The sequence below is a fragment of the Cervus canadensis genome, chromosome 2 (genome assembly GCF_019320065.1).
Source record: "Cervus canadensis isolate Bull #8, Minnesota chromosome 2, ASM1932006v1, whole genome shotgun sequence".
Taxonomy (NCBI): domain Eukaryota; kingdom Metazoa; phylum Chordata; class Mammalia; order Artiodactyla; family Cervidae; genus Cervus; species Cervus canadensis.
This window is the reverse complement of record NC_057387.1, coordinates 102,712,649-102,739,715: the sequence shown is the minus strand read 5'-3', so window position 1 is coordinate 102,739,715 and position 27,067 is coordinate 102,712,649. Positions and strand designations below refer to the sequence as shown.

Sequence of the window (27,067 nt, the reverse complement as noted above, 5' to 3'; positions counted from 1 at the left end):
GCCGCAATGCCTTCTGGGTGCTGTAGTTTACGTGTGGACTGGCTGCCCGATTGCGAAGCTTCCCTGTGATTGGCTGTTATAAGACACTCCTAAGACGGCGGCTTTTTATTGGTCAGCCTTTGGCAGTTTGAATTTGGTGGCGGCGGTCTCACATCGGGTTCGTCTCGGAGCCGCTCCTTCTCAGCTAAAGCAACCAGGTTTTTCCTCAGCCCGAGTATCAGAACCTGCAGGTGGGTGCCTCACGAATCCTTTATGCCCGGGCCCGGAAGGGCAGGGGTCCCCATTCAAACCCCTTGGGGGGGCCTCTCCCGCCCCCTTGCGGCCCCCTCTCCTTCACTATCTCTCCGCTGACGCCTTGTGCCTCCGCCCCTCACTCCCCGCAGCCTCCATCGAAGCGCCATGGCTCCGTCTAGGAAGGGCGGCAGTCGGGTGGCCAAGACCAACGCGCTGCGGAACCGAAAGCTCGCCTCCTTTCTTAAGGACTTCGACCGTGAAGGTAAGGGGCGGATCCTGGGTGGTCGCGGTCACCTGGGGCAGTCGCAGGGTGCTGGAGGATTGGGACGCGGGCGGCAGGGATTCCGGGAACCTTTTGCCCGCTGGGTGACCCATACCATGTCCTCTCTGCCCTTTCGCAGTGCAAATGCGATCCAAGCAAATTCAGTCAGACAGGCAGAACCTCCTCAAAGAGTTGGATAACTTGTACAACATTGAGATCCTGCGACTCCCCAAGGCTCTGCGCGAGATGAACTGGCTCGAATACTTCGGTAAGAGCTCCTGGTCTTTCCTCAGGCCTCGGCCTGGAGCCCTTCTGTGGTTACCATGGCAGCTTTTATCTTCTCAGTGAGGTCTTCCAAGATCACCTTAGGAGAAAATTGCAGTCCTACTCCTCCCCAATCTCTGTCTCACCTCCCTGCTTTTCTTCTTAGCACTTTCCCTCATCTTCCTGTGCGGGCAGGCAAATGTTTTCTCTAAAGGAGGAGATAATAACTATTTAAGGCTTTGTAGGCCAGAAGGTTCTCTGTCCAAACTACTCAACTTTGCTGTTATATAGTTCCAAAACAGCTGTAATGAATGGGCATAGCTGTTTTCCAACAGAAATCGATTTGTGGAAACACTGAAATGTGAATTTGACAGATTTCAGATTTCATGTGTCATGAAATACTCTTTTTTTGAGAGGGGTGGTCTTTTATCTATCCATTTAAAAGTGAATGAATGAATAGTTTGTTACCAGAGCTCAGATGGAAGGATAACTCCAACCAACTCTTTCTGCAGCTTATGGAAATCACCAATTTATAAATGGGCAAACAAATTGTGAAGTGCAAGGACTCAAAGAGTTTTCCTGGCCAGAGGAAAACCCCAGCCTGTTCCCTACCCTACCGCCTGGTTAAATGTACAAGGAAATGCAAGTTCAGTTCAGTCGCTCAGTCATGTCCGACTCTTTGCAACCCCATGAACCGCAGCACACCAGGCCTCCCTGTCCATCACCAACTCCCAGAGTCCACCCAAACCCATGTCCATTGAGTCGGTGATGCCATCCAACCATCTCATTCTCTGTTATCCCCTTCTTTTGCCCTCAATCTTTCCCAGCATCAGGGTCTTTTCCACTGAGTCCGCTCTTCATGTCAGGTGGCCAAAGTACTGGAGTTTCAGCTTCAACATGAACAACCAGGACTGATCTCCTTTAGGATAGACTGGTTGGATCTCCTTGCAGTCCAAAGGACTCTCAAGAGTCTTCTCCAACACCACAGTTCAAAAGCATCAATTCTTCGGCGCTCAGCTTTCTTTATAGTCCAACTCTCACATCCATACATGACCACTGGAAAAACATAGCCTTGACTAGATGGACCTTTGTTGGCAAAGTAATGTCTTTGCTTTTTAATATGCTGTCTAGGTTGGTCATAACTTTCCTTCCAAGGAGTAAGTGTCTTTTAATTTCGTGGCTGCAATCACCATCTGCAGTGATTTTGGAGCCCAGAAAAATAAAGTCAGATGCTGTTTCCACTGTTTCCCCATCTATTTGCCATGAAATGCAAGAGGCTGTCCTTTTGCTGGGTTACCCTTACTTTTATTTTTTTCTTATGATTAATTACCCACTAGGTGGCCTGCTGGCAACCCACTCCAGTATTCTTGCCTGGAAAATCCCATGGACAGAAGAGCCTGGTAGGCTATAGTCAGTCCATGGGGTTGCAAAGAGTCGGATATGACTGAGCGACTTCACTTTCACTTTCAGGTAGCCTGCTACCTGGATAGAAATGCACGTTCTGCTCACATAGATGTCATTTAATGATCCTTTTGAACTTTCTCTTTTATTTATTAATCTAGTTGTGCATTTCTGTAAATATTCATTGAGCATGTGTTAGTCACAATATTGGCGCTGAAGATGCATTGGGAAATAAAACAGACATTATCCTTGCCTCCAGGAACTTACAAGTTAATAGAGAAGAATTGTTCTAAAAATTTGGACATGATTATATATTTAAATTTATAAGTACTACAGAAGAGAGTAAAGTAGTGGTCAATAAGCACATTTATATAGTGCTTTCTATGCCAGACAGGCATTGTGTTTTCCAATGTTAACTGAAAAACCAAATGTTTTCCATATATTAATGATTTCATTCTCATAACAAACATATTAGTTGTTGATTTTATTCCTGCTTTATAGATGACAAGATTAAAGCACAGAGATTGTTTACTTTGCTCAAAGTCTCATTAGCCAATTAGTGACAAATTTGAATGTAGGCATTCTGCTTCCAAAGTCCTTAACTGTTATACAGGATACTACCAACATTTCCAGCAGGAGGACTCTAACCTAAGTTTTTATTCTACATCTAAATCTTGCAAAGATGTCTTCATTCAATACACATTTACACCATATATACTGATGACATATTTTTCGCCAGAGGCTGTGGATATTATTTTTGTCCTCGAGTTCAGTTCAAGGCAGGGTTGGGTACTTCTACAGCTTTGAGTAGTTGTTGGATATGATGATAGTGAGCAACTAACTCAACACATCGCAGCAATCTGCTGTGAGAGAAAAATAAGCAGAGTTTGGGGTTTGAGCTGGGCTTTGAAAGATGAATTCCAAATTTGTAGAGTGCAGGGGACTATTTCAGGCAGGAGAAATAACTAGCAGAACATTGAGTCATGAGAGACAGTGGCACATTTGGGAAATAACAGTCACTTTGGTGTAGTGGAACTTGTAGTAAGTCATGAAGGGAACAGTCAAGCTTGGAGAAAGATTAGACTAGGTTGTAGAGGCTCCTGAATGTTGGACCAAGGACTTAATCTGGTCCAGTGTAAGATAAGTGGTCATATTAGGGAAGATAGTTTGTTGATTAAATTATTAAAATCTAGTAACCAAGCAAATTGTTCTTTTCAAAGCCCTTGGAGGAAACAAGCAGGCCCTGGAAGAAGCAGCAACAGTAAGTGACTTCTGTTTTTGAACTCTTGGTTAGTTTTTTTAGTCCATCCACAAAATTCAGTTGTGGGTGCTGACTATGGAACAGGTTCCAGAGGGGACATTACTGATGTCAACTAAAAGATTATAGTTGTTGAATGCTGAGTACATGAAGGCCAAGTAGTTCCAAGGTTTATAGAGAAATAGTCCTGTTTTGGGCAGGTTCCTTGCAGCTCTTTGCCCTGACCTTTGCAGGTGAAGTAGAAAGCCAAGTTCCTTTAAACCCCTGGCCTGCTAGGGGACAGAGAGACTGTTGCCTTTTCACATCATACTCTAGAAGCTGTGCTCTTGAGTGGGACTCTCAGGATTCCCCACTCCTTCTCACTTCCTTCCTCCCGGCATGATTGCTAGGACTGAAGGCAGTATGATGGGGAGGCAGAGTAGAGTTTAGATCAGTACTGTCTGTTACAATAGCCACCAGCCACATGTAACTTTAATTAAAACTAATAAAATATTCAGTTCCTCAGACACATTAGCCATGAGTCATATGTTCAGTAGCCACTATGACTACTGAATCATCCTCCATTTCAGACACCTCTCATCTCTAGCACAGCACAGCTTCTTGCTAAGCCCTGACAGCCTCAGAGTCCTTGTCTGAGTACTCCATGTAGTCTCTACCAATCCAGAGATGAAACTGTGTCATTTCTTGTCTGTAATGGCTATTCTAATACTTAATGTGCCCCACAAGAAAAGGCTTGTGAAGCATGCCTGCTTTTGGCTATTCCCATACATATAGATAGTTACCACTGGGAATAAACTTAATTAGAATGGTGACTGGAAGCCTTTTTGAAGGGTACAGGAGCATAGAGAAAAACATTTGGCCCTCTAGACTTAAAAAAAAAAATCCTTTTAAGGTAACTGTGTGATGGGTGCATTAATTAACTTGATTGTGATAATTATTTCACAGTGTGTATGTGTAACACTTTTTTATATATGTAGGCATTTTTTTTAATTTATTTTTTAATTGGAGGATAATTGCTTTCAGAATTTTGTTGTTTTCTGTTAAACCTTAACATGAATCAGCCATAGGTATACGTATATCCCCTTCCTCTTAAACATCCCTCCTATTTTCCTCCCCATCCCACACCTTTAGTTTGGTACAGAGCCCCTGTTTGAGTTCCCTAAGACATACAACTAATTTCCATTGGCTATCTGTTTTATATATGGTAATGTAAGTTTCCATGTTACTCTTTCCATACATCTCACCCTCATAACACTTTAAATGTGCTAGTATCATATTTGTCAGTAATACCTCAATAAAGCTGGGGGTGGAATGAGAACACTGACATAGCATCAAGTGTTGTAGAGAATATGGGTCATTTGAAACTTGTACTGTTTGCTCCTGGCATGTAAACAAGTACAATCACTTTGCAAAACAATTTTGCATAGTATTAAGCCTGAACACCTGTGTACCCTGCAACTCTCTGATGCCCTATCCCTAAGTATACAGTCAAGAGTAAGCCTGGACATGTGTGCATCAGACACAGCTATAAGACAGTTCAAAGTAGCAGTGTTTGTAATAGCAAAATACTATTAACAGGAGACTAGACAAATCCATTGTGACAGGTATTACATAGCAGTGAGAACAAATCAACTACAGTCACAAATAGTGGTCAAAAGCAGAACCAAGTAAAATATTGTTTAAGCACATAGACATTTGTGGTGAAATATACATACGCCCACACTTTCTTTCAGGCAAATGGAATGATAGTGGTTATCTCTAAGGAATGACAGAATTGGGACACTAGTCACCTTCTGAGGAGAGGCAAAGAAATAGCACAGGGAGAAGTACATAGCTAGAAGCAAGTAATTGGCAATGTTTTGGGTCTTTGGTTGTATGGTGGATTTATGGGAGTTCAGTATTTTGTGTTATAATTTACATAATCTTTTGTATATATCAAAGATATGGTTTTTTAAGTTGTTTTTAATATTAAAATGTTGTTCCTCACATTTGATGAAATATACCTGGTGTTTTCTGACTGTGTTTGGCACAGGCTGACTTGGATATCACAGAAATAAACAAATTAACAGCAGAAGCTACTCGAACACCCCTGAAACCTGCCAAAAGTGAGTACTTTTCAAGATCCCTTGTTGCAGTGAGAGCGAAGACCCAGTGTAGTTGGCTGGCTGCTCGGGGAGGCCTCCTTGGAGGAATCTCTTCCCTCTAATGCCTGGTCCTCAGTCTCGAAAATCCAAAAATTTGATTTTGTCCTCTGCATTCCGTTAATTATATGCAGGACTGATAACTAACCAAACTCTTCAGACCAATTTGTGAGCTAAAGTGAAAGAAAAAAAACAAAAGGCTGTGCTGGAAACCAAACACTGTTGCCTGCTTCCTTCCCTGAGAGAGAGGCGAGCAAGGTTTGGAGAGGTGTGACAAGACGTAGAAGTGCTGGCCAAGACTCCCTGATGTGAGCAGAAGGGTTGAGAGAGAATTGTGAAAGGACCCACTTTCTCAGCGTGTCACTCCATGCTACTCAGTTCAGTGACCCATCTGTGTAAAATTCTCTCCCATACACGCCCCACACTCGGAGAAACACTATCTTAGAGGGAAAGTTTGGGGAAGCTGATTGTAATTAGTGAGCATAGATTCAAGCCAGGATGGGCTCTCTAATGGACATGCTGCCACTGACCTTAAGCTCTGGATTTCAGGCTGCCCATCAGGCAGCACCTTCTCTACTGGGCCAGACCTAAAATACCACCCAGTGCTTACTCCAGCTTACCTTTTCTTTTTTAAAGGTAAATATATTTGTCTTCTTATTTGTGTCAGGGAGAAAAAAACTTAAAATTCATTGAGTCTGAAGTCTTTCCCCACTGTTAAATTTCTCTATGGAATCCCTGCTTCGGATTTTCTAGCCTGTGGTTGTATGTATTTAGCAATGAGACACTCCCTTTCAATGATGGACAGCTGGAATGGTTAGAACATTTTTTCTAATTTTGAACCAAAGTTTCCTTGTGGTACCTACATACTGATACTGCTTCTGTTCTTTGAGGTCCCATAGAGCTGCCTTCCATATGACAACCCCTTAAATATTAAAAACTGGTATTTCCTCTTGAATCATCAATCTTAAATATCCTTCATATTCCTTTCCCATCTAAAATGAAAATTGTAATAATTTATTATTTATAAATAGTATTTTATTATAATAAATAGTAATAACATTAAAAAAAAACTAAGATCATGGCATCCAGTCCCATCACTTCATGGTAATTAGAAGGGGAAAAAGTAGAAGCAGTGACAGACTTTATTTTCTTGGGCTCCAAAATCACTGTGGATGCTTACTTCAACCTTGAAATTAAAAGATACTTGCTCCTTGGAAGGAAAGCTATGACTAACCTAGACAGTATGTTAAAAAGTAAAGACATCACTTTGCCAACAAAGGTCCATATAGTCAAAGCTATGGTTTTTCCAGTAGTCATGTACAGATGTGAGAGCTGGACCATAAAGAAAGCTGAACACGGAAGAATTGATGCTTTAGAATTGTGGTGTTGGAGAAGACTCGATAATTCCGTGGACAGCACGGAGACCAAACCAGTCAATCCTAAAGGAAATCAACCCTAAATATTTACTGGAAGGCCTGAGCTGAAGCTGAAGTTCCAGTATTTTGGCCACCTGATGCGAAGAGCTAACTCATTAGAAAAGACCCTGATACTGGGAAGGATTGAAGAAGAGGGCTACAGAGGATGAGATGGTTAGATAGCATCACTGACTCAGTGGATGTGAATTTGAGCAATCTTGAAAGATAGTAAAGGACCAGGAAGCCTGGCATACAGCAGTCCATGGGGTCGAAAAGAACTGGACATGACTTAGCGACTGAACAACATTAATACTTATAATGTGTTCAGTATCACTCAAGGGACTTTACATTCCTTCATCCCACAAATATTTAATAAGCACTTGTAGGCATAATTCTAGAGTTTGGGATGAATAACAAAGACGTCATTTTTGTTGAGCACACATTCCATGTCTCATATCCCCATGAAGTGTCTCCTCTTATAGAAGAAGAAATTGAGGATCATGGCGAAAACCATGTGACATAGTCAGAGGCAGGATCAGGCCTCACGCTCAAGGCTGTCTGACTCTGGGGTCTGCATTCTTAATCAAAATGCTGGGCTGCCCATACAAAGCACGATATAGGGTTTTTTAACCACTCTGAGACTTTTTTTTTTTTTTGGCTAAATTCTCTCTTTTTTTAAATCATCTTTATATTGGATCTATTTCTTAATTACAACCTAAACTTGCTTAAGTTTTATTTCCTATAAGAAATATGAATGCATAAAAGTTTATTCCCATGAGAAATATCACTCTGTTTAAACTTTCTTATAGCACGAAAGGTAATGCAAGTGGATGAGATGATAATGGAAGAAGAAGAGGAAGAAAATAACAATAAGAATCGTCAAACTGCAAGAGTAAGTAGGCACTCAGATTTGGGGCGGGAGCCTGTCAGCAGACAAGGAAATACTTAAAATATAGTATGCCTCTTTTATCACTCCCTACCCCACTGCCCCTGGAAGTTTTACCATTCCTTTTAGGACACAGCCTTTAAAATGAGTGAAATTTCACTAGCTGGAGAAGAAAAGGAAGGGAATTCCAGGAAGAGGTATGAAAGTGCCCTTTGAGGAACAGGAAGCAGTTTGGTGTGGTGGCAAGGACATAAGCTGTGAGAGTAATCTGGGAAAAGCAGGGGTCTTGTAAGCCAAGCTTAGAGGTTGCGATTTCATGAGGTAGGTCATGGTAAGTGACATAATGGATAGGTATTTCAGAACAGCATTCAGGAGAAACAAGAGAGAGAAAATTAGAGACAAGGGAACCAGTTGGGAAGCTTTATTATTTTGTTTAATTGAAGTATAGCTGATTTACAGTGTTGTGCAAATCTCCGCTGTATAGCAGTGTGACTCAGTTATATACTATAGGCATTCTTTTTTAATACTTTTTTCCATTATGATTTGTCACAGGGTATTGAATATAGTTCCCTGTGCTATACAGTAGGATCTTGTTCATCCATCTTATATATAATAGTTTACATATGCTAACCCCAACTCCCAGTCCTTCTGTCCTCCACCCACCTCCCCCTTGGCAACCACAGTTCAGTTCTCTGCGTCTGTGAGTCTGTTTCTGTTTTATAGGTATGTTCATTTCTGCCGTATTTTAGATACCACATGTGATACATGGTATCCACATGTGATATATATGTGGTCTTTCTCTGACTTATTCACTTAGTATGATAGTCTCTAGTTGCATCCATGTTGCTGCAGATGGCATTGTTTTGTTCTTTTTTATGGCCAAGTAGTATTCCATTGCGTATATACCACATCTTCCTCCTCCATTCATTTGTCAGTGGACATTTAGGTTGCTTCCATGTCTTGGCTATTGTGAATAGTGCTGCTATGAACATAGGGGTGCACGTGTGTTTTTGAATTATAATTTTGTCCAGGTATGTGCCCAGGAGTGGGATTGCTGGATCATAATGTAATTCTGTTTTTAGTTTTCTGAGGAACCTCACACTGTTTTCCATAATGGCTGCACCAACTTACATTCCCACCAGCAGTGTAGAAGGGTTCCCTTTTCTCCACACTCTCTCCAGCATTTATTATTTGTAGACTTTTTAACGGTGGTCATTCTGATTAGTGTGAGGAGGTACCTCATAGTTTTGATTTGCATTTCTCTAATAATTAGTGATGATGAGCATCTTTTCATGTGCCTACTGGCCATCTGTATGTCCTCTTTGGAGAAATGTCTGTTAAGGTCTTGAGGTTCTGCCCATTTTTCAATTGGGTTGTTTGTTTTTTTGTGAATTGAATTGTATGAGCTGTTTGTACATTTTGGAAATTAAGCCCTTATCTGTGACATCATTTGCAAATATTTTCTTCCATTCTGTAGGTTTGTGTTTTTTTTGATGTTTTCTTTGCTATGCAAAATTTGTAAGTCCCAGAATTCGGTCCCATTTGCTTATTTTTGTTTTTATTTCTATTGCCTTGGGAGACTGACCTAGGAAAACATTGGTACAATTTATGTCAGAGAATATTTTGCCTTTGCTGTCTTCTAAGAGTTTTATGGTGTCATGTCTTATGTTTGTCTTTAAGTCGTTTTGCATTTATTTTTTTGCACGGTGTGAGAGTGTGTTCTAGCTTTATTGATTTACATGCGGGGCTGCTGTAATTCTTGAACTGAGGCCCTGACCCTGTAAAAAGAGAAGGGATACGTTTTACAAAGGAGAGTGGGCAAGGTTGGTGGAGAGAAGGAGCGACCTGAGACGAACAGGTGGTTTCTGGCTTAGGGAACTGCCCTCTGGTGGAAATAGGGCATGGGAGGAGGAGTGCTGGGTCAGGGCAAAGGGAAGCAGTTAGTCTGTCAGTCCTTCAACCTGCTGAGTGTAATACTTCTCCAGCATGTCTAGCCCTGACAGAAATCTCAGCCTGGAGCTCAGGCAGAAGAAAGAGATTGAGAGACACCGACTCCCAGATCTTTAGGTGGTTGTCCCAGCGTGGGGGTCAATGAGGCTGTACGGGGAGAATGTGGAGGGGAGGCTGAGGGTGGACCCTGGAGGGAAGGTAGAAAGAGGAGCTTGTGAGGCAGCCTGCAGAGCAGACGGCCAGCCAGCAAAGCAAGAGTGGTCCCGCTACCCTTGTTCAATCTTCTGAACAAGGGAGGATCATCAGAAGGTAAAAACTGATTCTTGTCAGGTACTTCCGAGGACTCGGCAAGGGTGAGGGCTGCTGAGGGTTCCTTGTGTGGGGCACCTGGGTGCCCTTAGTGACTGTCACAGCAACGCTGTATGAGGGGTGGGAGCAGGATAGGGGAACCAGCCAAGCTGCACTCAGTTCAGCGGGCACTGACCTTTCATCCTGGTCAGAGTTCTCTAATTGGAAGACTAGGGCAGTATGATTCTTAGTTGATCAGTTCTGCTCTGAATTATTTAAGTCACTGTGAGTTCTGTAAGGTATACCTTCTGACATTCAGATACTCGCTCTTTTCCAGAGCTGGTATCCTTCTCCCTAACCTTTCCCCTTTGTGGGGCTTTTTGTAACCTCAGTTTCATTTGTTTGTGACTTCAGGTTAAAAGGTGTCCTCCATCCAAGAAGAGAACCCAGTCCATACAAGGAAAAGGCAAAAATAAAAGGTAACAGGTTTCCACATTCAGATGTGCTTTTACTGGAGAGCCACATTCATCATAGCAGGAATGGGCAGTAAAAGGGCTTTTGTGACTTGTGTTCAAGTAGAGCTTCACATAATCGAACCCGCCAGTATCTGAGCTTGGGGGACCTCTAGAAACATCTGACCCAACACCTTCTGGCTCTTCAGCCCATGTTCTGTCTTCACCCACCTTTTTTTTTTTTTTTTTTTAATGCAAACAGGGAGATTAATAAGATACAGAAACATACAGTAAGCACTGCATATTTTGTTCAGTTTCCGGACAGTCCGTGTATAGAGCTACCTACATGGTCAGTCACAAAGTGGCTATCACCTACCTGTGGTTAGTTTCTTGAAAAATTCCTCCTGGTCCTGCTAAGTAATGAATCACCATGGACTTCAATTTCTTATGCTGGGAGGGTGGGGAGGGGGCTGCCTCTTAACAAGCTCAGGAATGGAGTCACTGGGGCATGTCTGTGAAGAGTGAGCTCCTCTCTCTTCTCCCTGGGCAGTGGGAGCTTCCTGGCAAGAGGACAGGAGCTCCAACTAGAGGGCCTACAGGGTGCAGAGGGGCTGTCTCCTTCCTCTCATTCCCTTAGCTTGACTGAGAAGTCAGATTCTGGAGGCAGACTGTCTGGGTTCAGGGTTCTGGCTCTGCCCTCATATCCCTGAGTTTCTGCATCCAGAAATGAGGATAATGGTGCCTCTCAGAGGGTGGTGAGGAGGCTACACAAGCTAATGCGTGGAAGGCTCCCAGGACAGGCTCTGACATGCTCAGTGTTACCTGCCTCTATGGCTGCAGTCACTGGACCTGACAGTTGGTCTCTCCCGTAGGTCAAGCCATTATGCCACCGTTACCCCGTCTGTGGGCCGACTGGAGCTGTCTCTGGTGAAACCAACCCCGGGCCTGACACCCAGGTTTGACTCACGGTGAGTGCTGGCAGCACTTGGATTTCGGTGGGAGCCCAGTGCTTGGCATTTGTCGGAGAGGACGGAGATTTAAGAAAATACTGGAAAGCCTCTCTCGGGAGCGTTTCCTAACGTTTGCCTCTCCCCTGAGAGCAGGTTCGCCTGTTTTCAGTGACAAAATGATTGTTTATCTGATGGAAGGGAGGAGACCAGTCTGTCCCTGATGACTTGGAGGCCTCTAGTGACTATTTTGGTCTTTTCTGATTCTGATTAAGTTTATTTTAAGTTGGGAGGTACTCTTCCCATACCCTTGGTAGGAGTGAAAATTAACACCACCTTTTGGGAGACCAATATAAATACAGATGTTCTTACAGCATAAATTAATCCCTTCTACAGTGCTGGTCAACTGGATAGGAGATGCTGTGTAGCCATTAAAAAATAAGTGGCTCTGCATGTGCTGATGGGAAGAGCTTCATGGTCAGGAGCCTCTCCAAACAGGTGGCAGAGCAGCGTGACCTAGATGATCCCATTTGATAGTTTCTGGAAGGACGGATAAGGAAGAGCCTGCTTATCTCTGGAGTGGGAGAGTGAGGAAGACTTACCTTCTATTTCTAATTCTCACTCCTCCTTAACTTTTTTTTTTTTTGCATGAGTATATAGCAAAGGACATTTAGGGAAAAAGAGATGGAAGCACTTTAAAGATCTCAAGAATGTCAGTTTGGGAATTAATATAATGGTGTCATCACTGAACCATCCTCCTTTGACCCTGGAAAATTTCTCCTGATGGAAGCACATAGCCACTCTTGGAAATATATTAGCCACTGTTTATTTCTGGCTTTGTGGGTGGATGGATGGATGGGTGACTGCTCTCCATATGGAGCTTTGGACCTAAAATTTACATGGATAAGAATTGACTTTCGCTAGATGTATGTTTGATAATTACCTCCTCCTTTCTCCAGCTGTGTTGAGTCATTACTGCTTTTTAACCCTAAATTTAGAATGCTCCTTCTTAGAAATGTGTGATTTGAAAACTGCAGCTTGAGGCCAGATGGGATTTGGAAGAGCTCGTAGCGCCTGGTGTCATTCAATCTGCCAAGCCATCTTTACAGAGATTTTCCCACCTTATAGGATCTTCAAGACCCCGGGCCTGCGTACTCCAGCGGCCAGAGAGCGGATTTACAATGTGTCTGTGAATGGCAGCCCTCTTGCTGACAGCAAAGAGGTATTCCTCACTGTGCCAGTGGGAGGCGGAGAGGTAAGTGTTCCAGGGAGGGGTGGGTCAAGCCACAGTGTGCTGCTTACTCACCATTTCTCTCTTGTCCATCACCCATTTCTTTCCCGGAACCCAAAGTCCTTTGGTTGCCTGGCTCGTCATCTCCACACTTCTGTAGAACTCAGAACCATTTCCTCTCCCAGGTTACAGCTCCAGACTGAGAAGATTCTTGCCCAGCTCTGGGTTCCATTTGTTCAGCAGCTAACATAGGCCCATGTATCTTGTATTAACAGCAGGTTCAAGATGTGGAAGACATTCCTGCCCTTGAGTAGCGGTCAGTAGTCAAGCTAGGCTCCCAATTAACAATAACATAACATATGATGTGTGCAGTAAAGGAGATTTTAAAGGGTGTGCAAAGGAGGGCACTGTCAGGGTGCACGCTTAGTCTAGAAAGGGAAGCTCGAGAGTCTTCCACTTTGTGTAACTTCGAGGAGTCTGAAGCAGGCAGAGCAGAGCAAGTTGCTGACCTCCGCTCGGGGACAGAGGGGATGGTTTATCTCACGTGAGGTCTGCAGGGCATTTCTAAGCTAACGTGCACCCCTTGTCTTTGGCTGATCCAGCCACTGGCCCAGTGATAAACGCCAACATCACTGTCTCCTTGGGACTAACACCCCTCCTGCCTGCCTTGCCACCACCACCCACAAGTGCAGGACATCAAGGGGACCCCCCAGGGCACCCTTGGCTGCTGGCAGAGGTTCCTGCTCTGAGGGACCTGCCACTATAACCCTCTCCCCTCTCCACAGAGCATGCGGTTATTGGCCAGTGACTTGCAGAGGATCGATATCGCACAGCTGGATCCAGAGGCCCTGGGAAACATTAAGAAGCTCTCCGTAAGTCTCACGCTCCTCTCCACACACAGGGTGGAGCCTTCTGGGTTTAGCCATTCTTAGGATTGCCTTTTGGGTCTGGGCTGGTGCTTTACACTTACAACTGTTTCCCCCAAGGAATTTTGACACTACGTTCTCCTGCTTATCTAGCAACAATTCTGTCCCTAAACTGATGTTGAGTTTTGGTCCAACCCAGAGTGCCTACCACAGAAGTTCCACAAGAAAATAAAAAATTCTGCCTCATTCAGGCAGTTGGTGCCTTTATGTTACGGCACAGCAGTTGACCTCTGGGAACTGAAGCTTCCACACAGCAGTTCAGGAACAGGGTGAGGAACTTGTTACAAGGAATCCCACAGAATCGAAAAGAGTGCTGACCAGCCAGGCCCTCTGGGTGGTGGGACCACAATGCCAGAGGTTGATGGGACTCTGCTCTGCTGCATCAGCTCCTTTAGCACCTCTGTCTTTGGGGCCCAAGCACTCATTTCTCCTGCACCTGTCCTTCCTCCCTAAGCAGGATATCACCTTCTCCATGAGGCCCTTGGTTCCCCGCCCCCTTACCTTGGGTCTGGGTGCCGCTCAGCATAGTTGCACTCCCTACACCATTGCCCAGCGTGGGCTGTCCAGGGTTATTCCTCATTTAAATTCTCGAGGAAGAACTGACAATTCCTTTCTCAGCTTTGGTCAAACGGGCCACCCTGGTCCTGTCAGCTGGATTTAGTGTGGTGGACGGGAACACGTAGCACAACGTGGCTGCTTTTGGCCCCCCTTCTGGGTGGGGGGTGGGGTAGGGTCAGTGAAGGGCCTGTCCAGGAAGCGGATGAGGGCGGAGCTGCTTTCTCAACCGTGTCATTTGGAACAGGCCAGTGCTGAGACTGGGCACATGCCAGCCACCCGAAGCTGGTGACATCCTTCATCAGCTAGACCTCCAGCATTGCTGTTCCCAAATGATACCTTCACTGTCTCATCTGAGACGGCATTTTGCTGCTTCGTTCAGATGAGAAACAGAGATGCAGAAAGTTTAGTTCAGTGTGCGTTGGTGGTCTAGTGGTGAGCATAGCTGCCTCCCAGAAGGGTTAGTTCGTTCATGTCCGAATAGAGGATGGAGAGCTGAGAGTCAGCCAGACCGGCCCAGCCCCAGTCAGTGCTCCGTGAGTAGACTAAGGGGCGGGGGGGCACGCCTGCCGGCACCACCCACTGAACGACCTCCCCTTTTCCTCTCAGAGCCGTCTCGCTCAGATCTGCGGCACCATACGAACTCAAAAATGAAGCTGCTATTCCAAGACGGGACAGGATGGGCCTTCAGTGGGCACTTCTGGAACCCTGAAGAGACCTCTTCCTTTTGGCTTACTGTTTGTTTGAGTGTGAAGTTCCAGAGCAGGGGGTGGCGTTCCTCTTGGAGAGCTCAGGAAGCTTTGCTTTTGGCACCTCCAAACCCAAGTGACAAAGACACTGCCTCTGAATCCATACAGTCCAAACTTCCGGGCCTTCTCTGAACTGAATTCTCCTTCCTGCTCTTAGAGCGGCCGCCTCTGCTCTTTGCCCTGCCCCAACTCGGAGGAACCTCATGTTCTCAGGAGGACTGTCAGTCACCCTCAGCAGGGAGCCCTGTGCGGCTGGGAGCTGTAAGCTCCAAGAAGGGAGCTCCATGAGAGGGCAGCTCCGAAGCTGGAAGGGACTGTGCGGATGGGGCCAGGACCAGCCACAGCTGTGACCCCAGCAGGACACATCTCCCCTCCCGTGCCCATCCCCTCCCTCCTGCGGTGGGTACTGCTGGGGCTCTGCAGTCTTATACCTGCCGTGCCCCCCAGGAGTCTTGTCTCCAGTTGATTTGTGGACTAGTATTGTGTATTATCCCTGTTCACCAACGACCAAAACTTGGTTTGAGGACAGTTTCCATGTCTTGCTCCTCTACCTCTCCAGTTAGTTCAGTTAGTGGGAATCTGGATAAGGGAACTGTAGGATTTAGATTAGTGTGGGGTTTTTACATGACGGGTTGCAGTTGAACTCAAAGCTCTTTAGTCTCTGCCAGTTCTGTAGACTTTCCGAGAGCACTTCTCTCTTCTTAGGTTCATGGGGGAGCGAGTGTAGCTGGTCTGGGGGCCCCATTCCGTGCGTTTGGCCTCTGCCCTGGTGTGGGCTGTCCCGTGGGCACGGAGACCCCTGTGCCCCAGCCAGCCCTGCTGCCCCGAAGAATCATGGGACGTGGTCCAAGAACGTGGGAGTCGAGAGTTCCCGCCCCGCGCTCGGGAGCACAGTGGTGTGTGTGGTTCTTTGTTGTACTTTGTACTATTTTGCTACACAACCATCCTAGTAATCCAGTCCTGTCCAAGATATGTTCAAGTTGTCTTATTCTCCCTTTCCTGAGACTTTTGTACATATTGTTTTCCTGAGTCGTGGTATCTGTAAGCTGATTTATTCTGATCAGAGCTACCGAAAGGTACCAGTTTTCAATAAAGTATGGATTTGGATTTGTTTTTAACTGATACTCCACCTGCCTGTCATCTCCAAAATGTGCTACCTGGACTAAAGACAGTTTGGGAGCTGAAGCTATTAGAGCAGAGGGTCCGCAAACAGCTACTTCCCGCAGACGTGAAAGCCTTTACTTCAGGCAGAATCTCTCTGATATCTGAAGAGGAGGCCCTCTCCCAAGCAGGGCATGGTAATCTAGCCCAGGAAGCTTTTTCCCAACGCCTTCTTTCCACGAGCTAGAAATTTACATCTTGGGGGCACAACAATCCAGGCTATCTACAGTTTACCTGTGTAGCAAGTCTCGTCAGCCAGGGACAAAGCAGGGGCCCAAGTGATTCAGTGATGGGGCTTCTCACGTCCCAAGCTTCAGGCTCTGGCAGATCTGCCTTCCTGGAATTTTCACTGAAATGATCGAGGTGGGGCTCACAGTGGAAGAGAAGACAGACTCAGGCCACAGTTTAGGAGGTCCATGGTGTTGACAGTTTCCGGGGAAGGCCCTTCGGTCAGTGACAGCATTCCGAGTAGCGGTTACTCATTTCAAGAGATCAAGTCACCAAAGCTGAGGCTTCCACCTTTTCCCGCATCATCGGGTGCAGGGTTAAGTACAGCTTGACGTCAAGGAAACACAGGATCCAACAGTCTTTACTCACGGCCACCTCACCCTGCTGCTGCTGCTAAGTCACTTCAGTCATGTCCGACTCTGTGCAACCCCATAGACATCAGCCCACCAGGCTCCCCCATCCCTGGGATTCTCCAGGCAAGAACACTGGAGTGGGTCCACCTCACCCTAGTTCACTCCATTTGCACCACTGCCTAGACCCAATTGCAGGGAATGTGTAGTATGTAACAGGTGCCAAGTAAATACCAGTCATAGACAAAGTTGGAGCAGTCCATCCCATGTTAGGGTTGGAGACGAGAACGAGCTTCCCTTCCCAGGATTTAAAGCAAGGGCTGACCTCTCACCAGGCTGGGATGCTGCAAAAAAAAGTCAGTCTTCCTGCCAGACCCCAGATCAAAGAGGTCCGGCAAACATATTCTCACAGGTTGTTTTTTTTTTTCCAAATTAATTGCTAACAATTTAAAAATTGTGAGCTTTCACAAAAATGTTCACTAGCCACCAAAAATAAGATTCAGCAACAGGGGCCACAGTCAACAGGAGCTGTGTAGCAGTTTTCCTTGACCCTCCGAGTCTTCTTCCCATTCAGGGGGATTCATACCTCATCCCTGTGGGCAGTTTACTTTGTAGCCTCTGCTGTGTGTATGAAAAAAGCAGAGCTGCTCTGGGCCAAGGGAGGAGGAGGAGGTGGCAGCCTGGCGTCCTCCCCATCACCAAGGGAGTTTCAAAGAATCCTAGGGTTCCAATGAACAGCAAGTGTCAAGCTTTACCATTACAGACCCCCTGATCTTTCCAGAAGCCCTACTTGGGACTTCCTGTTGGAAGAAGTACAAACGTATTGCATTATGAAGGGTTGCGTGTATGCGTGCTAAGTCGCTTCCATTGTGTCCGACTCTTTGTGACCCCATGGACTGTAGCTCGCCAGGCTCCTGTATCCATGGGATTCTCCAGGCGAGAACACTTGAGTGGGTTGCCATTTCCTCCTCCAGGGGATCTTCCCGACCCAGGGATCGAACCCGTGTCTCTTACATCTCCGGCATTGGTTTGTGGATTCTTTCCCACTAGCGCCACCTGGGAAGGCCCTGTGAAGGGTTAGGTTAAGTTATTCATGTGAGGAGCTAGTTCTTGGGGAGGGTGTGACAGGACATCACCCTGGCATCATTTATTCACAGTATCGGATGTACATTTTAGCTTGTCCAAAACCAAGCTCCCTCCACATCCCTTATCCACCTGCTCCCCTCCCTTTAAGTCTTTTCCACCTCAGGGAATGGCACCTCGGAGTGCTGCCTCCTCGGGGAAGCCATCCAGTACTCACCCCTACAGTAGCCCCAATCACACTGCCCTATCTCCTAAATGTGTCTCTCGCTGAGACCGCAGACAAACACTTCGTGGGGGAGTGGTGGTGTAAAACCCTCCCACACAAGCTTAATGTTTAAGCAATTGTCACTGACAGGCACCATACCACAGACAAGTTTTTATTACTGTGTCCTGCGTATAGATCCCAAGAAATATAAAAACATCTCCAGAATTAGTCAAAGGAACCACTCTCCCCACCCCCAACCAGCCCCTTCCCTCCCTGGATGGGCTCAGATACGGGTGCTGGGAGCAGGTTGCAGGCCAACTCTATCCATTGAATAAGTTCCATATAAAAATAGATCTGTAGAGGGTTCCCAGGAAGCCGTCAGCCCACATCACACCGGCAACCTGTGTGGGGCTGAGGCCTGGGACCCGTCAGGATGCTGGGACCTCACTCCTCAGGGGAACGGAGGTCTACCCTGGACACCGAAGTCCTGCCAACACAGCCAGGGGACTCTGCAGAACAGCTGGTGGAGGGGGGGACACCCTGGCCTCCAGAGCATGACTGATGCATCTGTAGGTGGGGTGAGGCTCCCTCCACCAAGACGGAGTGCTGGTGTGTCCTTTCCAGGCTCTCCTGGGGGCAGTAGGGGCAGAGTCTGGAGGGCACTGGCAAGGGACCCTCCAGCTCTGTCAAAGGTAGAAGCAGTGTCTCAGCCTCTCCCGGCACCCCCAGGACACTGAGCCGAGGCAGGTGCTCAGGAGATGGGAGAGCGGGGCTGGGGGATTCCTGCCCTGCTGGCAGGATGAGGCTAAAGGCACTGTTGGGAGGCTCCACCCCCACCACGGAGCACTCCCAGGGATGTGCTGCCTCTTCCTCCCTCCAGGATCCTCTGTAGGCCCCTCTGCTTAGACTCCTTTTGTCCCAGGCCCTCCATCAACCCTAAGTAAAGAGTCCTCCTCTGGCTCCTCCAAGGTCCCATTCAATGGATGCATCAGACTCAGCCAGGGAACTTTCCCAGACACCCCTCCATGTACACACATCAAGAGTGCCCATCTGCCCCTCTGGCCCACCAACCCTCAGGCCCCAAGGTCTGCCATCGGGGGCGTGCAGTACTTCCTGGAGCCTGAGCTCATCTCCCTGCCTTGTCTGGGCCCTCCAAGGGCTGGCTGTGTCTCCTTCACCCCCTCCTGTAGCCCTCGAACCCTTCCCACCCCATCCCATCCCACCCACACGTAGCCACACCCCAGAGCAGGTGTATGCCAGGGGTGACCCTATCCAGGGCCAGTCGCCTTCCTTCTGCCCTACGAAAGCCCTGGCCTCATGATCACCCCCACCTCCAGGAAGCCCTCCTGGATGAGGCGCTCTGGAGTCAGCTCAGTGCAACCACTCCTCAGGGCAAGCCCCACAGAAGAGGACCCAGAGTGAGGAGGCATTTCATTGGGGCTGGGTGGTACAGGGGATGAAGCTTGCAAGAGGGGTCACCTCAGAGTACCCCTGGGCTGCCTCAGGGAAGAGTGTTGGTGACACCCGGAGGACCAAGGAGTCTCTCCAGAGCCAGTCTCACTCCGGATCAGGAGTCGGGCCCATGGGCTCAAGCCCAGCTCTGGCCCGGACTCCTCACTGAGCCTTGGTTTTCCCGCTGGTACAGTGAGGACTGAACTGGCCCGTTACAGAAGCTCCTTCTCTGAGAGTCACGTCTTCATTATCCCCAGGGCTCGGAGCAAAGCTCTCGGAGTCCCAGGCAGAAAACCTCTCTCCTCATGTTCCTCCCAGATGTCCTGCCCAGTGAGTTTATAAAAGGAATGCAAAGTAGCAGGGGACGCCTAGTGGGACCTCAGGGGAGCACCGGGACCCTCACCCAGAATGGTCGGCCCAAGGGTGGGGGATGCAGAAATCAGCTCCTGAGTCTGGGGTCCTCGGGGCCCTCAGCACCACCTCTGCCTGCCTGGGTCTCAGGACCAGGGTCCAGACAGGGCCCAGCTGGACCACAGGGAGCTGAGGAGCCACGGCCCACGAGGACGGGTATCCTTGCTAGGTCCCACAGCGGCCCATCCCTCGGGGACCCAGGCTGCCCGCTGCTCTGAGGGAAAGTGTGGCACCCTTCGGGGTGGGCCCCAGACTCCAGTGGGTGCAGAAGACAGAAGGGCATGAATCAGGCCATTTAAAGCTAGGTCCTCCTCCCTGCCCCTGCCCACCTGGGTCTCTGTGATCCTGCATTTCCTCCCACTGTATCTCAGAGGTCCTCCCCAGGATTTGAACCTTTTTTCTATGGGGGGGTGGGGCTGAGTCAGCCAAGGTGCTCAGACCGGGGGCAGTGAGAACAGGCAGGGAGGTGGGAAAGACTGCAGCTCCACTCAAGCTCTGGGCTCTCCCTTCCGCGCAGGTGGAAAGCAGCCAGCAGGGGTCCTGGGTGGGGCTGGGGGCTGGGGCCCCCCTGGGGTCCTGGCCGGGAGAGTGGGGCTGCTCACACCTGCACCCCCTGGCCCTGCAGCTGGAGCACCCGGGCCCGCAGAGCGCCGATCCCGCTGAGGAGGTCCTCCCGGTGTTCCGCCGACGAGATGCCCAGGCTCACCAGGTCCCTGGGAAGAAGGCTGGTCAGATCTGGCTGGCTCATCCCCACTGTCTTCTCTCCCTTCCACCTCCCCCCGCCCGGGGAAAGACCCAGAATGAGGACAGGTGGGGCCTCCCATGCAGGCAGGGGCAGGGCCCCCGGGTTCCTCAGACTCACTGGGCAGTCATGGCAGCCACAGCCTCTAGGCTCCCATAACCCGCAGCAGCGAAGCTGTCTTTGTAGCGGCCCAGGTCCAGGGCCTCCAGCCACGCGCCCACGGAGCCAAAGGAAGGGAAGGTGGAGAAGGCACGGTCCGCCAGGGGCGTGGGAGGCCTGGGTGGGGGGGTGGAGGAGCTGTGGTCAGTCAACAGTAGGGACCTGGGGCCCAGACCCAGTCACTCTCTCTGAGAAAGGACAGGCGATGTCAACTGAGGAGGTAACGGATGGGTCATCTGAGGACAGGATATCTGAGGAGATGACCGAGTCCCGGGTCAGGCCTGGCTCACACTGGATTCCGGGTGTTCTCAGAGCCAGGCGGGAGTTCACGACATCAGGGGAGTCAGAGAGGGGGCTGCACAGGATCCAGCTAAAGGCACCGGGAGTGTCTGGCACGGTCTGGGGTAGGATATACGCAGGCAGGTTGGGGAGGTGACCGCTTTATCTGAACTACAGATTTGTTAGGACTATCACCACATTTACTTACGTGGTCACTGTACCCGGGATACGTGGGGCAAAACCCAGGGCAAGCAGAAATGACTGGGATGAAAAGCTGTATGTGCCTGAGGCGGGTGGGAGTATTAGATCTGCCTGGGGCAGCTGAGCGAGCTGTCGTATCTGCACAGGTGGGGGAGGACAGGAGGGTGGCTGGACCTGGGGTGGGAGGGCATGCGCGGACAGGTGAGAGCCCAGCGGGCCCGGCACAGTGGGGAAGGCCCCTGGGACGGGTGAGGGGACGCCGTACCTGGCACCGGTGGTGTCGGCACACCTCGGGGGCTCCGGGTCCTGCATCATCTTGCTCAGGAGGCCGTGGATCTGGGAGAACCTGGGCCGCTCGCCGGGGTCCTTCTGCCAGCAGTCAAGCATCAGCCGGTGCAGCGGGGAAGGGCAGTTCCTGGGGGGCGGCAGCCGGAAGCCATCCTCCACGGCCTTGATCACCTAGGCCGTGGGGCGGCGGGGAGTGGTGGGCAGACAGGAGGTTTTAGGTTCCCCAGTACACACACTTACCCCATCCCCAGGAAGACTCAAATGGTGGCCAGGCAGGGACAGGAAACAACAGACAGTGAAGAGGGGCCTGGGGCTAAGAGGTCAAGGGTTCATGGGCAGAGGTCAGGGAGCTGGGGCCTGAGGTCAGAGGGCAACAGGATCGGAAGGCAAGGAGCTGGAGCCACCCCGGTCACTCACATCTTGGCCAGACATGTCCCAGTAGGGCCGCTCCCCGAAGGCCATCACCTCCCACATGACGACACCGAAGCTCCACACGTCACTGGCGGAGCTGAAGTGGCCAAACTGAAGCGTCTCGGGGGCGGCCCACAGCGCCGGGCTCCGGCCACTCTGCAGGCAGGCGGGCCAGCCGGTCAGGGGCAGAGGGGCCGGAGTCGCAGCCAGCATTCCCCACCTGCAGAGCGCCACGGGACCCAGCCCCACCTGCCGTGCCCCCAGCTGCTCATCTAAGGGAGAACCCACAAGGGGACCGCAGGCGAGGCCTATGCTGGCGTGGACAGCGGGAGGGAGGGGCGGGAGTGACCCTGCCACAGCCGGGAAGGGGGACGCGGGGGAGGGCTCCCTCACCATGGTGGTGTAGACCGCCTCTGCTCGGTCCCGGGGGCCCCGGCCGAAGCCAGAGATCTTGCAGACGAGCTCGCTGCTGACCAGCACCCGGCGCGCCGCCAGGCCCCGGTGGACGTAGCCCATTTCCGACAGGTACTTCATGGCCGACGCCAGGCCGGGCAGCAGCCCCATCAGCTGCGCGGCCACCAGCTGGCCCTCATGCCGCTGGGAGGGAGGAGGAGACGGAAGCCTGGCTGCACCCTTGCTTCCCTGGTGCTGTGTGACCCCAGGGAACTCTGGCCTGCTCTGGGCTTCGGTCGGGCCGTGTCACCTGCCAGGTCAGCCTGGCCAGAGGGCATCTCTACAGAGGATGAGGCCGACCCCAAGTCCCACCAAAGGGAAAAGTGAGGGACCAAGAGAACCACGGTCATCGGTAGCCCCTGGGGCCCAGGCCACTCACCCTGAGGAAGCCATCCAGGGCCCCATGGCTCATGTATTCGGTGACAATCATCAAGGTGCTTCCTGTGGTCAGGGAGGGGGACACACACGCTCAGGTGCCTGCTGCCCTCTGTGAGCACACGTGCTCCCCACTCCCCGCCCCGCACCAAGGTGGCCAGGACCAAGGCCCAGCTCCTTGCGTCTCGCCACCCTCCTGCCTGCCCTCTTCTGCTGAACAGCCGGAGAGGTGGCGTCTGAGGGGGACAAAGGCCAAGGTGAGGATGCGCAGCAAGTAAGCCAGGGGACATCACCAGGGATGCACCCCTGGAGTGTCACCACGCATCCAGAGATCACGCAGGGTCAGAGGCCACGTGAGTCAGTGATGGAGACCTGAGCTCTCTCCATGCTGGGCCACGTCAGGGCGCCCTCCCATGACTGAGCAAAGAGGGCCTGGGGGCGCAGCAGCCCACCTCCCACACCGCCGGCTCCTCCCCCGCCCCCCCACGCTGGTGGAGCACCGGCCCTACCTCGGGTGACCACGCCCTCCAGTCGTACCACGTGGCTGTGGTCGAACTGGCCCAGGGTGAGGGCCTCGGCCAGGAAGCTGAGCCTCTGCGAGTCGGAGCAGCCCTCCCTCAGCGTGTGCACAGCCACGGGGAGCTCCTGGCGGCCCGGGAGCTGCAGGCAGCCACAGCACAGCTCCCCAAACCGCCCTGGGGGAGAATAGCACCTCAGACACCCCCCGGAGGCCGCTGCCTCGGCCAACCCGGGCAGGGTGAGCAGCATCTGGCTCACAGGCCTTTTCTGGCCTAGGACTCGGGCCTCCTGAGTTCAATCCTGGTGAACTGAGTACTGACCGCCTGATGTGGACTTCTGCTCTGCCCCTCTTCTGGCCTCAGTTTTCTCCTCTGTGAAATGGGGAGTCCTCCCTGCCTCCCTCTGTGGGAAATTTCAAAGCCTCAAAGAGAGGACTATGCATGTGCCCGCACATCAAAGGCGTGCTGGGTGACCATGACATCTATTCCACCACGCTGCCCCTTTCTGGCCTCTGCCCAACGAATCTGCCGACAGTGCTGGGATAGAGTGTTGGGCTCCTGGTGAAAGCGCTGCCATCTCAGCACAGGGGCGGAGGGCTTGCAGACGTGAAGCAAGGAAGCCAGGGCACTGATCACGAGAGCGCACGCACCCGCTAGGAGCCAGACCCTGGGCTGAGTGCTGGGACGCTCCCACATCAGCTCTGAGGCAGATATCATGCCCATTTAACAGATGAGAAACTGAGGCTCAGAGCAGAAGACGGATGAGCCCATCCATCATGAAGCAGTGGAAGAGCCAGGGCTAGAACTCAGGTATGCCTGGACCCCAAGCTTGCAAACGCCCCTTCCCATCGGGCCTTGAAACCCCGGGACCAAACTTCAGCCCGTGGCAGTCTGCAGAGCCAGCACTGAAAGGGCCTGAAGGGAGAGAGCTCTGACCTTGGGGGCAGGCAAAGGGGAGGAAGGCAGGGTCACAGATTGCTCTGCCACCTCCCTCCCTGGACCCTGTGGGCAGAAGCCCAGCTTGATGTGGAGGCGGGAGCTTCCTGGACAGCATGGGGACTGGATGAAGGCCAGGCCTGCAGAGATGGGGACAGGACTTGGGGTGGAGGCAGGCTAACAGGATAGAGGTGGGGTGGGGTGGAGGAGGGGCTTCCAGGGAGGGCTGGCAGGGGGTGGAGGCAGGGCTTCCCCACAGACAAGGCTTCCCCGGGTGCCCAGTTTGCCTGTTCCAAGGCTCTTCTCCAGCGTGACACTTTTCGCATCCAGCTCCTTGGCAAACAGATGCACGGCCTGCAGCGGGTCCCCACAGCTCTGGGGATCCACAAATGTGCGACGAGTTGGGACTTTGACTGGCAATGAGGAGAAAGAGATGGGAGTGAGGAAAAGGGCCTCAGCAGTTGGAGCAGTGGGGGCGGTGGGGGGGCGGTATGCAAGGAATGAGCACCAAAGAATTGATGCTTTTGAACTGTGGTGTTGGAGGAGACTCTTGAGAGGCCCTTGGACTGCAAGGAGATCCAGCCAGTCCATCCTAAAGGAAATCAGTCCTGAATATTCATTGGAAGGACTGCTGCTGAAGCTGAAACTCCAATACTTTGGCCACATGATGCAAAAAAATGACTCATTAAAAGATCCTGATACTGGGAAAGATTGAAGGCAGGAGGAGAAGAGGACAACAGAGGATGAGATGGTTGGATGGCATCACTGACTCAATGGACATGAGTTTGAGTAAACTCTGGGAGTTGGTGATGGGCAGGGAAGCCTGGTGTGCTGCAGTCCATGGGGTCGCAAAGAGTTGGACGTGACTAAGCAACTGAACTGAACTGAACTGAAGCAAGGGGAGTCAGGAAGAGGACTGAGGAAGTAAGGTGAGGTGGCGCCCGCCCCGCCCCGGGCCAGGCCCAGACAACTCACAGTGGAAATACAGCTCCTCCTCATCGTGGGCGTCCCGACCTCCTTTGCCATAGCTGCAGGGCCTGGGGTAGGGGATGGGAGTGAGGGTGTCCACAGTCATCCTTTGAGCCAGGCTGTCCCAGCCCTTCCCATCTCACCAGCACCCAGGGCAGCACCTCTTTGTCCCAAAACGACAGGGTTTGTGCCCCAGAGGAGGGACTTTCTTGTCCTGCGGGTCTGGAAGCTTCTCCCCCCAGCACACATGTAACCCCAGCCCCAGACCTAACCACTCACCCCCTCCACATTCCTAGTTACTTTCACTTTGAGACTCCATGAATTCTTGCAAATTCAGAGACTTCAAGCCCAAGCCCTGACTTCAAGCCCAAGCTGCCTCCCTGCCTACAGCTGAACACAACAGGCAGGCCTTGTGCCCACGGGCAGCTTCCAGTCTAGTCAAGAAAACAGACCTTGAGAAGGAACCACAAGCCCACTCACAGGTCCAAGCAAAGGAGAAGGGCGGTGCATTGTGGGATCATGTAGCTGAGACAAGGTTGAGACCATCAAGGATGGTTTCCCGAGAGGCCACCGCGGGCCAAAGGACTGCATCATGATCAACAAAGCCATGGGCTGGCATCCGGGGCCCCCTGAGGCAGGGTCCTGCACATAAAGACTTTGGTTTTATTCTGGGGGTGGGGAAGAGGAGAGCCCCCGGGGGAGGCGGGTTTGAGCAGGGGGGTGCCATGGTTCAATTTGCACTTTAGAAAGATCATCCCAGCTGCTGCTATTGTCCCCGCAGGAGATGGCAGGAGATGGCTCAGGCTATGGGGTGACCATGGATGGAGAAAAGTAAGAGTGACATTGAAGTGACAGGGCCACAGGGCTTGGGGAAGGCTAGAGGTCAGAAAAGGAGAGGGGAAAGTAGGAACCACGGTAGTGTTCCGGCTTGCCCAGCGAAGTCAGGCAGGTACCATTTACCAAGATGGAGCGATGACAAGTTCCTGTCTCGACATTTGAGTTCACAGCACCTCTGGGATAAGCAGGGCTGATCAGTGAGCAGGGAGTTAGCTATGTGTGGCGGGGGTGGGGGTGGCAGGGGCCGTTTAGAAGGGTCTGCTCTGGAGATACAAGTTCTGGAGCTGGGGGCATTGTCCAGGGAGAGGAGGGAACCTGAGAAGTGGGATGGGTAACAAGTCTGAGGACCCCCACCATCTAGAGATAGGGAAGAGGAGAGGAGGGCTTCCCCGGTGGCTCAGATGGTAAAGAATCTGCCTGCAGTGCAGGAGACCCGGGTTCCATCTCTGGGTTGGGAAGATCCCCTGGAGAAGGGAATGATTACCCACTTCAGTATTCTTGCCTGGAGAATCCCATGGACAGAGGAGCCTGGTGGGCTACTGTCCATGGGGTCACAAAGAGTTGGACTGAGCGACTAACAGCACAACAGAGAAGGAAGCCACTGAGGAGACTGTGAAAGAACCACCAGAGAAACTGGAGGGAAATAGGAGGGAAATGGGGGGTGGAAGGGAGGGGGTGATGTCACAGGAAACAGGATCAGAAGAGCAAGGTCATGTGAAGACTCAAGGAGGAGAGGTGAGGGAGACTCAAGAGGAATGGCCACATGTCGATACAAGCGGAGGTGATCATGCAGGATGGAGTGGTCATGATGGCGGTCCCCCGCGTGGGCTCTGGAATCTGATGGCATGGACCAGCTCCTAGGACCTTCCCTCGCTGTTCGCAGACCAGGTGGCTGGTTTTCTCTTTAATAAGATGAGGATCAAGACAGCCCTGCCTGATCACACTGGCGCCAAGAGCTTACTAAGCACTCAACAAATGTCAGCCAGCATACAGGGAAGAAGTGGACGTGATCAATAGTAAGGGCCCCTGAGAAGGTGGGAAGGGGTGGTT

At 50.6% G+C, this 27,067-nt stretch overlaps 2 protein-coding genes across 2 annotated transcripts in view; one reads left to right on the top strand and one right to left on the bottom strand.

Moving 5' to 3' along the window:
- The first annotated feature begins 104 nt into the window (after positions 1-104).
- On the top strand, positions 105-16,090 carry CDCA8 (cell division cycle associated 8). Its single transcript, XM_043461857.1, has 11 exons — positions 105-230; positions 384-496; positions 636-764; positions 3,382-3,422; positions 5,452-5,524; positions 7,785-7,867; positions 10,514-10,578; positions 11,424-11,519; positions 12,627-12,753; positions 13,515-13,601; positions 14,820-16,090. Exons 2-11 carry the CDS (start codon positions 400-402, stop codon positions 14,862-14,864), a joined length of 843 nt encoding a protein of 280 aa, XP_043317792.1. The 5' UTR covers positions 105-230; positions 384-399; the 3' UTR covers positions 14,865-16,090.
- Positions 16,091-17,953: 1,863 nt separating this feature from the next.
- EPHA10 (EPH receptor A10) overlaps positions 17,954-27,067 on the bottom strand; it is a 46,028-nt gene continuing 36,914 nt past the window's right edge. Inside the window, exons 9-17 of the mRNA XM_043461856.1 lie at positions 25,187-25,248; positions 24,499-24,624; positions 23,267-23,452; positions 22,762-22,823; positions 22,323-22,526; positions 21,936-22,085; positions 21,496-21,689; positions 20,712-20,867; positions 17,954-20,562 (exon numbers count right to left, since the gene is read on the bottom strand). Of these exons, the coding sequence (XP_043317791.1) occupies positions 20,448-20,562; positions 20,712-20,867; positions 21,496-21,689; positions 21,936-22,085; positions 22,323-22,526; positions 22,762-22,823; positions 23,267-23,452; positions 24,499-24,624; positions 25,187-25,248 (1,255 nt within the window). The 3' untranslated portion in view covers positions 17,954-20,447. The remainder of the gene's footprint in view (positions 20,563-20,711; positions 20,868-21,495; positions 21,690-21,935; positions 22,086-22,322; positions 22,527-22,761; positions 22,824-23,266; positions 23,453-24,498; positions 24,625-25,186; positions 25,249-27,067) is intronic.